The sequence below is a fragment of the Dromiciops gliroides genome, chromosome 4, assembly GCF_019393635.1.
Source record: "Dromiciops gliroides isolate mDroGli1 chromosome 4, mDroGli1.pri, whole genome shotgun sequence".
NCBI classification, from domain to species: Eukaryota; Metazoa; Chordata; class Mammalia; order Microbiotheria; family Microbiotheriidae; genus Dromiciops; species Dromiciops gliroides.
In genome coordinates, this window is record NC_057864.1 from 100,288,440 (window position 1) to 100,300,810 (window position 12,371).

Here is a 12,371-nt window from a genome sequence, read left to right on the forward strand (position 1 = left end):
CCTTCTCAGCTCTGCTGCCAATGACTCTCTGATTGATCGATTGCTTAAACTAGCAGCATGACCAGTGGGAGAGATGGGCCCCAGGTGAAGATGGAATACTTACTGCAGGAAAAAAGGAAGGATTTTATGCTGGTTTTGATCTCATTGAGTTCTCAGTTCCCTAATCTGTAAAAAGGGAATAATCTTGTCCTACTTACCTTATGAAGTTATTTTGGGGATTGAATAGGACGATAGAGATGAAAGCACTTTGGGAATTGAAAAGCTCTATATGAAAATAAGAAATCCTTATTGTCATTTGGCATTGTGCTATAAGACTTTATGTTCAGATTGACCTAGCTTGAACAGAGATATGATTGGCTCAAGATGCAGAATGAGACATACCTTTTTGGATGTGGTCCATATGGGGATTTGTTTTGTTTTTCTTTCTTTTTTTCCTCAATGAAGGGAGTTGGGATTGAGAGAAAATAAATGCTTGCCAATTAAAAATAATTAAATTTAAAGGGCAGCTAGGTGGCACAGTGGATAGAGCACCGACCCTGGAGTCAGGAGTACCTGAGTTCAAATCAGGCCTCAGACACTTAACACTTACCAGCTGTGTGACCCTGGGCAAGTCACTTAACCCCAATTACCTCACTAATAAAAAAAAATTAAATTTTAAAGTAAAAAAAATCTGGGTTGAGGTCTAACCCCTGATGGGGCTGTATGACCCCCAAATATTCAAGACTCAAAAGAACAAAGCTATACTATTCCAAGACATAGATGTGAATATTGCTATTTGGTGGGCAGGTTGGAAGAATCTGCTGGTTCATCCCACCATAAAGAGGCAGGCAGGATTTGTTGTGTTGTGTCATGTCCTGGCAAAAGTGCTGGATTTGGAGCCAGGGGAAGGACTTGGGTTCAAATCCCAGCATGGCCCTCACCACCTGGGTGATCTTGGGTGAGCCAAGTGGCAGGGGCTTGGATTGGGCGAGCTTTCGGGGGCCTTCCAGCCCTAAATACTCTCATCTCTGGACAAGATGCCTCCCACCTCCTAGGCACCTCCTTGGAAAGCTCAACAGCTCCAGTGCTAGGAGCTGGGCTTTGCTACAGAAGACAGAGGAGCAGGGTGCAGGGAAAGCGGGCCCCTTCTGGCCCTTTTAGAAGGCCCCCAGGATTCGCTTCTTCTGATTTGCAGGTGCCAGCGTGCTCTCTGCCAGGAGCTGTCTCTCCACCTGGCAGACACTGGGTCAGAGCTGTTGGTCCCTTCAGGCAACCAACGGCTTCTATCTGGATTCATTCCCTCCCCCGCCCCCCACCACCAAAAAAGAAGAAGAAGAAAAAACCCAACCATTTTAACTCTGGCTGCTATTTTCCAGTTTCAACACTTCCCTCCCTCCCCTCCGCACCCTTACCTCCTACTTACCCCCACCTCACCTAAGCCAACAAGCATTCTCTCTCCTCCTCAGCCCCCTATAACTTTCTTCTCTTGTATTGGGAAATAGGGCAAGGAGGAGGAATGGACTGCAATTCTGGGACCTACTCCTAGAGCCTGAGAGGTCCAAGTATTGGGAAGCCATGGAAAGAAAGACAGCAAAGCCAGTAATGTGGGGAGAGGAAGGAGTCTAAACACTTGGGTCCTCCACCGGCCATGGGACCGTGGGCAGGTTCCTTCCCCTATCTGTGTTTCATGGGATCAAAGGATTTAAAGACCAGCAGAATCTTAAGAGTCCCCCTTACTTAGATGAGGCAGAAGGAGGGGAAGTAACTGCACCAAGGCCTAACAGGGAGTGGGGTAGCAGAACCAGGACTCAGACTAAGTCCTCTGACTCTGAATCCATTAACCCAGCCTGCTTCTCATTCACCTTCTGAAATCTGCTTCATAGGCAGCAACCCTTGCCAGGGTGGACAACTAGAACAAAACTTGCCCAGGGCGAATGGAAAGAAACAATCCCATAATTCATTTTAGCCAGAGCAGGGGTGGCAGTGGCAGAGACCTCGGGCCGCCCTGAGGCTTCTGCTGCAGAGGCCATTGAACCAGGGAGATGTTAGGAGAGGACCAGGCCAAGAAGGAGTTTCCCAAGCTGTCAATGATGGGATGAGGCTTTCCATCAGGCAGCTTCCGGTTGGAAGTGATCATTCTTGCTAATCTTCCGTTAGTTGTCATCTCCACTCTGGTGAAAGACTGGGAGCTTCGTCCTACATGTCAGAGCCTTTGGAATTTCCACCTTCATTAGCTCTTGGCCACTCATACTCCCTTCTCATCCTGGAGGATTTATAAGGGCCAACCAGAGAGTGAAAAGGGTAGAGTCTGGGGGTGTCTTAGGATACCTTGTCAGGAAACGTGAATCATTTAACCTGATTGATTGCTGAGAAGTGCTCTGAAACATCTGACAGGTTGGAGAAGAGATCTCTTTTCACTTCCCTCATGGATTCTATTTTTCAATCATTTTCTTCTGATTTATCCAGGTCATGTTATGTTTTTTCAGTGACAGAGCCCATAGCAAGACACTAGCTGAAAATAGCAAGAGGACAATGGTATCATTCCCCCTTGACACATTCTTGTTCATCTCTACTGGCCTTTTATCCTACAATACACTATGATGCAGTATACTGACTGATTCAGTTGGTGGTCTATTATGAGCATGAGATCTTTTTCCTTATTTCAAATTAAAATATATGGATGAAATTTTCCTCCCTGGAAGTAACCTGGTATAGACTGTGTAAAGTAGAGGAAGTATGACCTTGCCTAGTCACTGAACCTCTTCAATATTGTTTTCTCATCTGCACATGGGGAATAATTATTTCACTAATTCCTTACAAGAATCACATGATATAATACATGTAAGTGTTATGTTGTTGAGTTGTCATTCAGTTGTGCCTGACTCTTCGTGACCCCATTTGGGATTTTCTTGGCAAAGATACTAGAGTGATTTGCCATTTCCTTCTCCAGCTTATTTTACAGATGAGGAAACTGAGGCAAAAAAGGCTAAATGACTCACCCAGGGTAATATAGCTAGTAAGTATTTGAGGCTGTATTTGAATTCAGGAAGATAAGTCTTCTGACTCCAGGCCTGGCACTCTATCCAATATTCCTATTATCATTATTATTATTAATCATTACCATTACTGAGATAGACAGTTGATAGCTTAGCTAGGCCAATTGACATCTAACACTATAGATTTACAATTCTTGGAGGAAATGATTGGTGCTATAATAAATGATATTTGTTTGCCTGTTTGTTTTTGATGGACAATGAAGGTTAAGTGACTTGCCTAGGGTCACACAGCTAGCACATGTCAAGTGTCTGAGGTCAAATTTGAACTCAGGTCCTCCTGAATCCAGGGCCAGTGCTTTATCCACTGCACCACCTAGCGGCCCCAATATAATATATTTTTAAAACAGCAGAAGGAAGGAGGAACTCACAAAAGATGGGAAGGAACCTCAAGAAGCTATCAGGTCTGCCCTGCCCTCTATCTCTAAGCAAAACAAGGCCAAATTCCTCTCATCCTAATCTTCCCCTGGAGAGGAGTACTAGCCCCTCTCTTCAAATAGCTTAGGGTATGGAGTTTTCACTATTAATTTGCAAAGTAGAAAGAGCACTGAGCCTGGAGACAGGAAGAACTGAGTTCAAATCTGATCTCAGCCACTAGCTGTGTGACCTTGGACAAGTCATCTAACCTCTGTCTGCCTCAGTTTCCTCAACTATAACATGGGAATAATAATAGCAACTACCCTGCAGGGTTGTAGTGAGGATTAAATGAGATAATATTTGTAAAGTGCCTGGCACAGAGTGTTTCTTCTTTCTCTTGCTCATAGTCAATGTTTTCGTTTGGTTGGTTTTTGGCGGGGCAATGAGGGTTAAGTGACTTGCTCAGGGTCACACAGCTAGTAAGTGTCAAGTGTCTGAGGCTGGATTTGAACTCAGGTCTTCCTGAATCCAGGGGCGGTGCTTTATCCACTGCCCTCCATAGATCTTTCTTCTTGCTATCTAGTCTATATTCCTTCTGCTTCAGCTGGTCCCTCCCAGTTCCTCATTCGAGTTTTGGGAAGAATTCCTTTGTAGCATTCCTCACCTGCCTTCTTTCATGGCTAGGCAATATGATGGTGAGTTAGTTCTTGGTGCTTAGAGGGGAGAGGGGGGTCCCCATATCCAATGCTCCCTCCCTCCCTTAGGCCCAGTTTAAGGAATCGTGAAGGAGGAGTTTGGCAGAACAGAGGTTAAAATGTTTCCCCAGGGCCTGAGCAAGCCAGCACTGGTCTGTGGGGTCCCTGCTAATCTGCCCAATTACCACAGGTAGGAATCATAATCAGGAATCACTTAAGGAGCAGGAGCCCACTTGGAAGAAAGAGAAGGGCTGTTGGGGGCTGTTGACTTTTTTTTTTCAAGCTTTAATTGGCATAATTGTTCTCTCCTTCCTGCCAAGTGAGATTCTGTCTGGAAACGTTCTCCTGCCTGGGGGGAGGAGCTTCCCCAAGAGAAGCTTTTAACCAAAGACTGCAAGCCTCCTTGCTCCCAGCTCCGGGGAGGCTGGCTCCCCCCCCCCCCTTGGTAGAGAAGCTAGGCCCCTGGTGGTGAGCTGAAGCTAAGGCAGGACGTCCCAAGGGGCCATGGGAGATGTGCCGGGGGACCTTTCAGGAAAGTTGCACCTCCTAACCTCTCTGAAGCTCAGTTTCTTCATCTGTAAAATGGAGATAATAATAGGATCAAATGAGGCAACATGTAAATCTGAATTGGCACTACATATAAATGCTAGTTGTTATTATTGCTGTTACACTTGACTCGGGAGATTGAGAGAGTTGCAAGGATGAGCTTTGGGGAGGCATCTGCAGACCACCAGGCCAGATTATAGGTACATCCATCCTATGTCCTGTATTTTCCAGGATAATCCCATACTTCATGCATTTCAGAATGCGGTTAGGTGTGTCCAAGGAGGATACACTTTTTTTTTTTTTGGTGGGACAATGGGGGTTAAGTGACTTGCCCAGGGTCACACAGCTAGTAAGTGTCAAGTGTCTAAGGTCGGATTTGAACTCAGGTACTCCTGAATCCAGGGCCGGTGCTTTATCCACTTCGCCACCTAGCCGCCCCGAGGATACTCTTAACATAGTTTTGCTGAGTGGTACATCTCAATTCTTGCTTCTGAAACTATGCTTAGAGTACAGGGCAGGATGAAATTCCACAGATACGGAACAATTGCCCAGGGTACCTGATCACCATGCTAAACTTCTGGTACTGGTGACTTCCCCAGTGCTGTTAGTAAAGACCTTGGTCTGGTGACACTGGCTCTTTAGGCCAGTTCAGTTCAATTCAATTCAACAAATATTTATTTATAGCAGCTAGGTGGCACAGGAGAGAGAATGCCAGGCTTGGAGTCAGAAAGACTCTTCTTCCTGAGTTCAAATCTAGTCTCAGACATTTGCTAGTTGTGTGACCCTGGGCAAGTCATTTAACCCTGTTTGCCTCAGTTTCCTGTAAAATGAGCTGGAGAAGGAAATGGCAAGAAAAATGCAAAAAAAAAAAAAAAACCCCAAAACCCAAATAGGCTCATGAAGAGTCTCACAAGTGAAAAATGGCCAAACTACAACAGCAAATCTACAACTTTATATCTACAGCATTGCACTAGGTGCTAGAAGTACAAAATAGGAATGACAAGACAGCCCCTGACCTCAAGAAGGTTACATTTGAATATTCAGTCAACTGATTACCCATCCTCCATTGCTCTCAAGGTCGTCCAACCTCACAACTCTTTAGCAACCATTGCATCTTGGAAATGGAACACGAGGGAGGAGATATGGTTCTCTTCAACTCTTCATCTTCTCTCCTCTACTCCTGCTTCACCCCTCTAAACTGACAGAGATCTGCCCTCCTTAGGTTTACTAGAGGCTACTCTGAGATCTGTGAGCGGGAGAATTAGATCATAGAAACCTTCCCCTCACCTTCCTCCTGACCATAGCACAAAACACCCCCCCACACACACACACACACATACACACAAACACACTCAATCTTTGGTGCTTCTGGCTGGCAACAAATTCCCCAGGCTTTAAGCTTCCTATACTTCATGGACTTAGGATCTCATCAATGAGAGAATCCTTTTCATTGGTGTGAGTTGTAGGCTAACCACACCCTTTTTCCAGTGTGATTCTTGTCCACTTTATTCCACTCAATTCACTCACTGAAGGCTTTACTCTGGTTCATTTAACTGCTTCATGGATGCCAGCGTAGCATCAGAACTGCCCATCTGTAATCTTTCACCTTTGCTCTATGTTAGTTCACCTCCTTCTCTGATCTCACTTGCCATAGATAACGTCATTCATACATACCGCTTTCAGCTCTGGAGTCATCACTGATAATGTGCTAAAGCTGACAACACCCCGCTATTTGTGACTCTTCCAAGACATGGTGTCTCATGGTTCATAGGCAAATGATAAAGCACCAGGAGAACATTGATGTTAAAAGGATAAATTTTTGTGTGGTTGAGTAGCCTGGGATTTTTAAAAATTTCTGTGCAGTTTTCTCAATTTGATCTAGCCTGATCTCTCTCTTTTTTTTTTTTTTTTGGTGAGGCAATTGGGGTTAAGTGACTTGCCCAGGGTCACACAGCTAGTAAGTGTTAAGTGTCTGAGGCCGGATCTGAACTTAGGTACTCCTGACTCCAGGGCCAGTGCTCTATCCACTGTGCCACCTAGCTGCCCTAGCCTGATCTCTTAATCCTATTCGATTATGCTCCCAGATCTTTATCACCCTGTACCATCTATCTGAGATGTACTGATGGAACAACTCAGTAAGTTGTCCACCTACTTGTATGCCACACCCTGTACCATCTATCTGAGATGTACTGATGGAACAACTCAGTAAGTTGTCCACCTACTTGTATACCACACCCTGTCTAATGTGGATTCTTCTGCTTGGTTTGCCCTGTGTGGAATGCTTGGCCAATATTTTTTGAGTGACTGGATTGCATTTAGCAAGCCCTAAATCGTTTCAGGGCTCAATGGAATCAGCATAATGTCATCCAAAATAAATGGAGCATCTTTAGAGCCTTGGTTAGTAAGGAATTCCTCTTCTGTTTGGGATGTTGAGAAACTGCAACCAATCTTCCCATCCCTCATCCCACCCTCATTGGATTTAGGGAACAAGACAGTTGGATGTTTTCTGATGTTTTCCTCTCACCCACAGCCTCTTGGGATCACAGAATATCATAATAATAATTGTTTAGTTATTTCCAACTGTTTGTGACCCCATTGGGGTTTTTCTTGGCAGAGATACTGGAGTGGTTTGCTATTTTCTTCTCCAGCTCACTTTACACATGAGGAAACTGAGGCAAACGGGGTGAAGTGATTTGCCCAGGGTCACACAGCTAGTAAGTGAGTGAGGTTAGATTTGAATTCAGGTCTTCCTGACTCTGGGCCATGCATCCTATTCATTGGACTACTGAGCCGTGTCTGTCAGAATTGAAAAGGGTCAACTAGTCCAACCTTTGCCAGAAAAAGAATTCACCAAAAAGTGGATAGTTCAGCCTTTAAATTGAAGATCTTGCTTTTTTTTGTTTTTTGTTTTTGTTTTTGTTTTTGAGGCGATGAGGGTTAAGTGACTTGCCCAGGGACACACAACTAGTGTCAAGTGTCTGAGGCCAGATTTGAATTCAGGTCCTCCTGAATCCAGGGCCAGTGCTTTATCCACTGCTCCACCTAGCTGCCCCCATAAATTGAAGATCTCTAACAAAAAGAACCCTTTACTTCCCCAGGCAGCCTATCCTGCTTTCCCTGCCTTCTGTCAAGTCCCCACTAAAATCTCGCCTTCTGCAAGAAGCCTTTCCTGATCCTTCTTAATGCTTGTCTTCCCTCAGAGATGATCTCCAACTAATCCCGTCTATATCTTGTTTGTGCATAGTTATTTGCATATCATCTCCCCAATTTGGCTATGAGCTTCTTCAGAGCAAGGACCTTTTCCCCCTTTCTTTGTATTCCCAGCACTTAGTACAATGCCTGGCACATAGTAGGTACTCAATAGATTCTTGTCGACTTTTGGAACGGACTCTTTTTTTCTACTTTGTCATCTTCTCAGACAACCCCTCTTCCTACTCCCACTCATTAGGTTTTGCTCATTTCTCTCAAGCCTTCAGATAGAGGCTTGGGAGAAATGAAGAAGGATACTTTCAGTCCACACATTACAGGGCCACAGCTATTACAGCCGGCTGTATCCTTGGCTTAGGAAATGAGTTTCTTGTCTCTGATATTCTGCTGTATGCATGTCTTAGGTTGGAAGTTCCCAAGGGGCTTTATGTCAACTGGTGAGACTCAGACCTTACCCTGCTACTGTGTGTAACCATGAGGTTGAGATTTACTGATGCTGTTCCATCCTCTTCCTCCCAGGCGTCTGGATGCCAACCTCATCTCTGTGGTCCCTGAGAAGAGCTTCGAGGGACTCTCCTCCCTCCGCCATCTGTGGCTAGATGACAACGCCCTCACAGAGATCCCCATCCGGGCACTCCACAACCTCCCCTCCCTGCAGGCCATGACCTTGGCCCTCAATCGCATCCGCCTCATTCCTGACTATGCTTTCCAGAACCTCACCAGCCTTGTGGTGTTGTAAGTTACTCCTTTGTCTTCTAGTACCCTGGAGAACTGCTCTTGGGCTGGGGTATGTATGTTTGCCATGGAACAGAGGTTCTTAACCCTTTCTGCATCATGGGTCCCTTTGGAGGACTGAAAACACTTATGCACCCCTTCTCAGAGTCTTGTTTTAAAATGTGTAAAGTAAAATACATGGGATAGCAAAGGTAATCAATTATATGGAAATATAGTCATCAAAAACCCCACAGACCCCAGGCTAAGAACCCAACTAGGACTTAGCTCGACTGTTGCATCATGGGCACCTTGGGTAAGTCAATTAAGCTGTATGAGACTCAGTTTCCCCTCAGTTAAATGGTGAGAACCACCACCTTCTTGGTCTCCCTCCAGATTTTTGTGAAGACAAATGAGAGGTTTTGTGAAGTTTTATTTTTTAATGAGAACAAATAAAAAGAGAGCTTTGAAAGTGCTTTGAGCTCCCTGAAAAATAAGAGTTATATGAGCATTCCACTCACATTTGGCTGCCAGAGAGTCTGATTCAGTTACTAAGGAGAAAGAATAATCCCACTAAAAACGGATTCAGGCATAAGTTAAAAGATGAAACTTGTTGCCTCTCCAGTGCTTCCGTCAGTCACAGCTATTAAGAAGAATATGAGGATTTTAACTCAGCTCTTCTTGACTCTGCTGTATCACCTAGCTGCCGCAAAGGGAAGCTTTATGGTGAAGGCAGAATTCTTTCTCATCCCAACAACGTTTGAGTGAGAAATAATGTTTTTTCAAGGCCCTGTCCTGGAGATCGGGCAAATTCATCTTCTTTACTTACCAAGCATAAAGAAGCAACACAAAGTCATCCTTCCTAATTACATGGCGAAGCCCGTCAGAGTAATTACCTGGGAGATAGCATCCCTGGCAGGAATTGGGGACTCAGGTTTTAATGTTGCCTTCTCAATGGGAACTTTAGAGTGCAAATTAGTTTCCAACTAATTGCCCTGAGTGATTGGTAAGTTCATAGAGCAATTACCAAGGGCTTGGAGGTCATGTGTAATTGCTTTCCCACACATGCTAATTGCTGAAGGAACATGGGCCCGGAACACTGCCATTAGTGGCTCTTTCCAATGACCACACACTTCTGGTTGTGCCTGACTCAGAGGAGCCAATGTTTATGACCAAGCCCAGGGCTGGGTCAGCAAGGCCTGGGAGTGATGCCTAGATCTTGGGCCCATTTGAGAGATGGAAAGTCTGAGGCACCAGAACCTCTATGCTGGCGGGGGGAGGGGGGGAAGTGGTATTGATGACTGGAAGTGGTACCACTTTGGGAAATGGGGAGTTTTGGGCATGTTGAGTTTGAGATGATGAAGGAAGATATGAGTGTCCTCTAGAGAGATGAAGAAAACAGGGTTGTACTGTGGGTAAACGGTCAGGACTGGACCACAGATCCCTAAGTCGACCTCTTAGAGGCAACAGCTGAAGTTATGAATGGACAGGAGTGTGGAGAGTGGGAAGGAGAGGGTTGAGGACAGAGCTTTGGGAACCACTGCCATGTAGACAGTCAGAGAAAGAAAAGGAACCAGGAAAGGAGTGGTGAGGGATGAGGGAGAGGATCAGAGGATTGTAGATTCAGAACCGAGAAGAACCTTAGAGACCATTTAGTTTAACTCATATTTTATAGAAGAGAAAACTGGGACCCAGTGAAGTCTCGTGGGACAATCAAATGTCACGAAGGGTTTGAACCCAGAGCCAGAATTCATACCCAGGTTCTCTGAGTCCAAAGCCAGTGTTATTTCCATACTCCATATTGCCTCTCTTGGCCTCCATTTCCCTCTCTATAAAATGATTTCCAGAGTCCTTTCTAGATCTAAATCTACATTCCTATGATCTGTCGTCCCTGGCGATGATGGTGCTAAGAATAACCTAGAACATTTCAGTGTCTTGAAAGCTAAATGAGGAGGTTCAAGAAGTAGGGGATTGGGCAGCTAGGTGGCGCAGTGGATAGAGCACCAGCCCTGGAGTCAGGAGTACCTGAGTTAAAATCCGGCCTCAGACACTTAACACTTACTAGCTCTGTGACCCTGGGCAAGTCACTTAACCCCAATTGCCTCACTAAAAAAAAAAAAAAAAAAGAAGAAGTGGGGGATTGTAGGTACTTCAGAGAGGCCAGAGTGAGAAAAGGCCACCAAAGTGGAAGGCCAGAGACTGTCTCCCCTATTAAGCTCTCAATTCCCTCAGGCAAGGACTGGATCTGCCTCATTGGACTGAGAACTCCCCAAAGAAAGAGACTATTTTTTCCTTCCTCTGAACCACCCCTGTCCCCAGGCTTCTCCAGTGTCCAAATGTGGGGTTCTGTATACAGGAGGTGCTACTTAGGCCCAGTGTCACAGTGCTGGAGCAGACCATGGTTGGCCCCTCTCAACCGACACCTTTTTTCAGAAATGAATAAGGTTTCCAATTTCCTTGATATCTTGAGTAAAAGGACCTGATTCAGACCATTGCCACTCTTTTTTTTTGTATCATTTTCTGCCACTTGTCCTCAAGCTGATGCTTCAGGCTGCTAGTCAGTCAATCAATAGACATTTAGTAAGCACCTACTATGTGCCAGGCAGTGTGCTTAGCACTGGGATACAGAGAGTGCCAAAAACAATCCCTTCTCTTAAGCAGCTCAAAATGGAAGGGAGAAGACAGCAGGCAAACGGCCATGTGCAAACAGGCTATGTTCAGGATAAACAGGAGATAACCAATGGAAAGGGCCCCCTCTAAGTCTGCCTAGAATGACCTCCTTCCTTGCTCCCTTTGGGCTAATTTCCAGGAGGTTTCTCCAAGCACTGATCTCCCGCTTCCCTGGATTCCTCCAGAACTTACAGTCTGTCCCACATAGCTTAGCACTTAATTATAGACTGTCTTGTATTGTTCTGTATTCTCATGTTCGTAATCCTTGACGTTGGATGCAACAGGCACTGAGAAGGGAGGGCTGGTGGCTTCCATAGAGGTAGCCTTAGGCTGTATTCTAACAGACACCTCCCCTCTCTAAATGGGCCAACTGTGGGAGGGCCCTAGCCGGGGATCTCTTCTCCTTCCCTCAGAGGGAAATGTGTTGTCAGCCCAACCTGGAAGGCTGTCACTTTCAAAAGAACCCCTCTATCAAATGGGCCTGTTGAAAAATCCCAAACTCCTCTGTGCTGGTGTCGGGGGAAGGTTAGTTTATTTACACATAATCCCCCTCCCCTCTACCACCTTTGCTGCTCCAGTATAAGGACCTCCCCTGTTTGGTACAGGAAGAGGAGGGGTCCTAATATGCTTTTTCCATTTTCTGGCCCTGATGCTTCATGTTGACACTTCTCTTTCCTTCCTGTCTATAGGCATCTTCACAACAATCAAATCCAGCATTTGGGTACCAACAGTTTTGAGGGACTGCACAACCTGGAGACACTGTGAGTGCTCGGGCAGAGGCTGTTTTCCAGCCCATGTGGAGGGGAGGAGGAGAGAATGGGCAAAGTAAGGAGCAGCTGTGGGTTCCACTCATGGGCCTGAAAGCTTCCAAACATGCTTGCCACTGCTGTCCCTGGGAGGCCATTGGAAATAAGGAGTTGGTTCCATCTTCAGATAGCATGGTACACCTGGGTTATTCCCAGTTCCTGTAGAAGCCAACTGAAATAATGGAAACTAGTTCTACCAAAGAAAGGAAGTGACAAGGAAAAGCTACAGGGATTGGCATTATCTGTTTTGAGAGGCAGGAGGGAAGGACTGGTCAACAACTACAGTTTTCCAGTCTGGGAAGACTTGTTCTACTCAGCATGGCTACTGGTGGGGGGGGGGGGGGGCG

At 45.6% G+C, this 12,371-nt stretch overlaps 1 protein-coding gene across 1 annotated transcript in view; it reads left to right on the forward strand.

The window, feature by feature from the left end:
- LGR6 (leucine rich repeat containing G protein-coupled receptor 6) overlaps window positions 1-12,371 on the forward strand; it is a 168,223-nt gene that overhangs the window by 104,057 nt on the left and 51,795 nt on the right. The window contains exons 5-6 of the mRNA XM_044004569.1: window positions 8,357-8,572; window positions 11,908-11,979. Of these exons, the coding sequence (XP_043860504.1) occupies window positions 8,357-8,572; window positions 11,908-11,979 (288 nt within the window). The remainder of the gene's footprint in view (window positions 1-8,356; window positions 8,573-11,907; window positions 11,980-12,371) is intronic.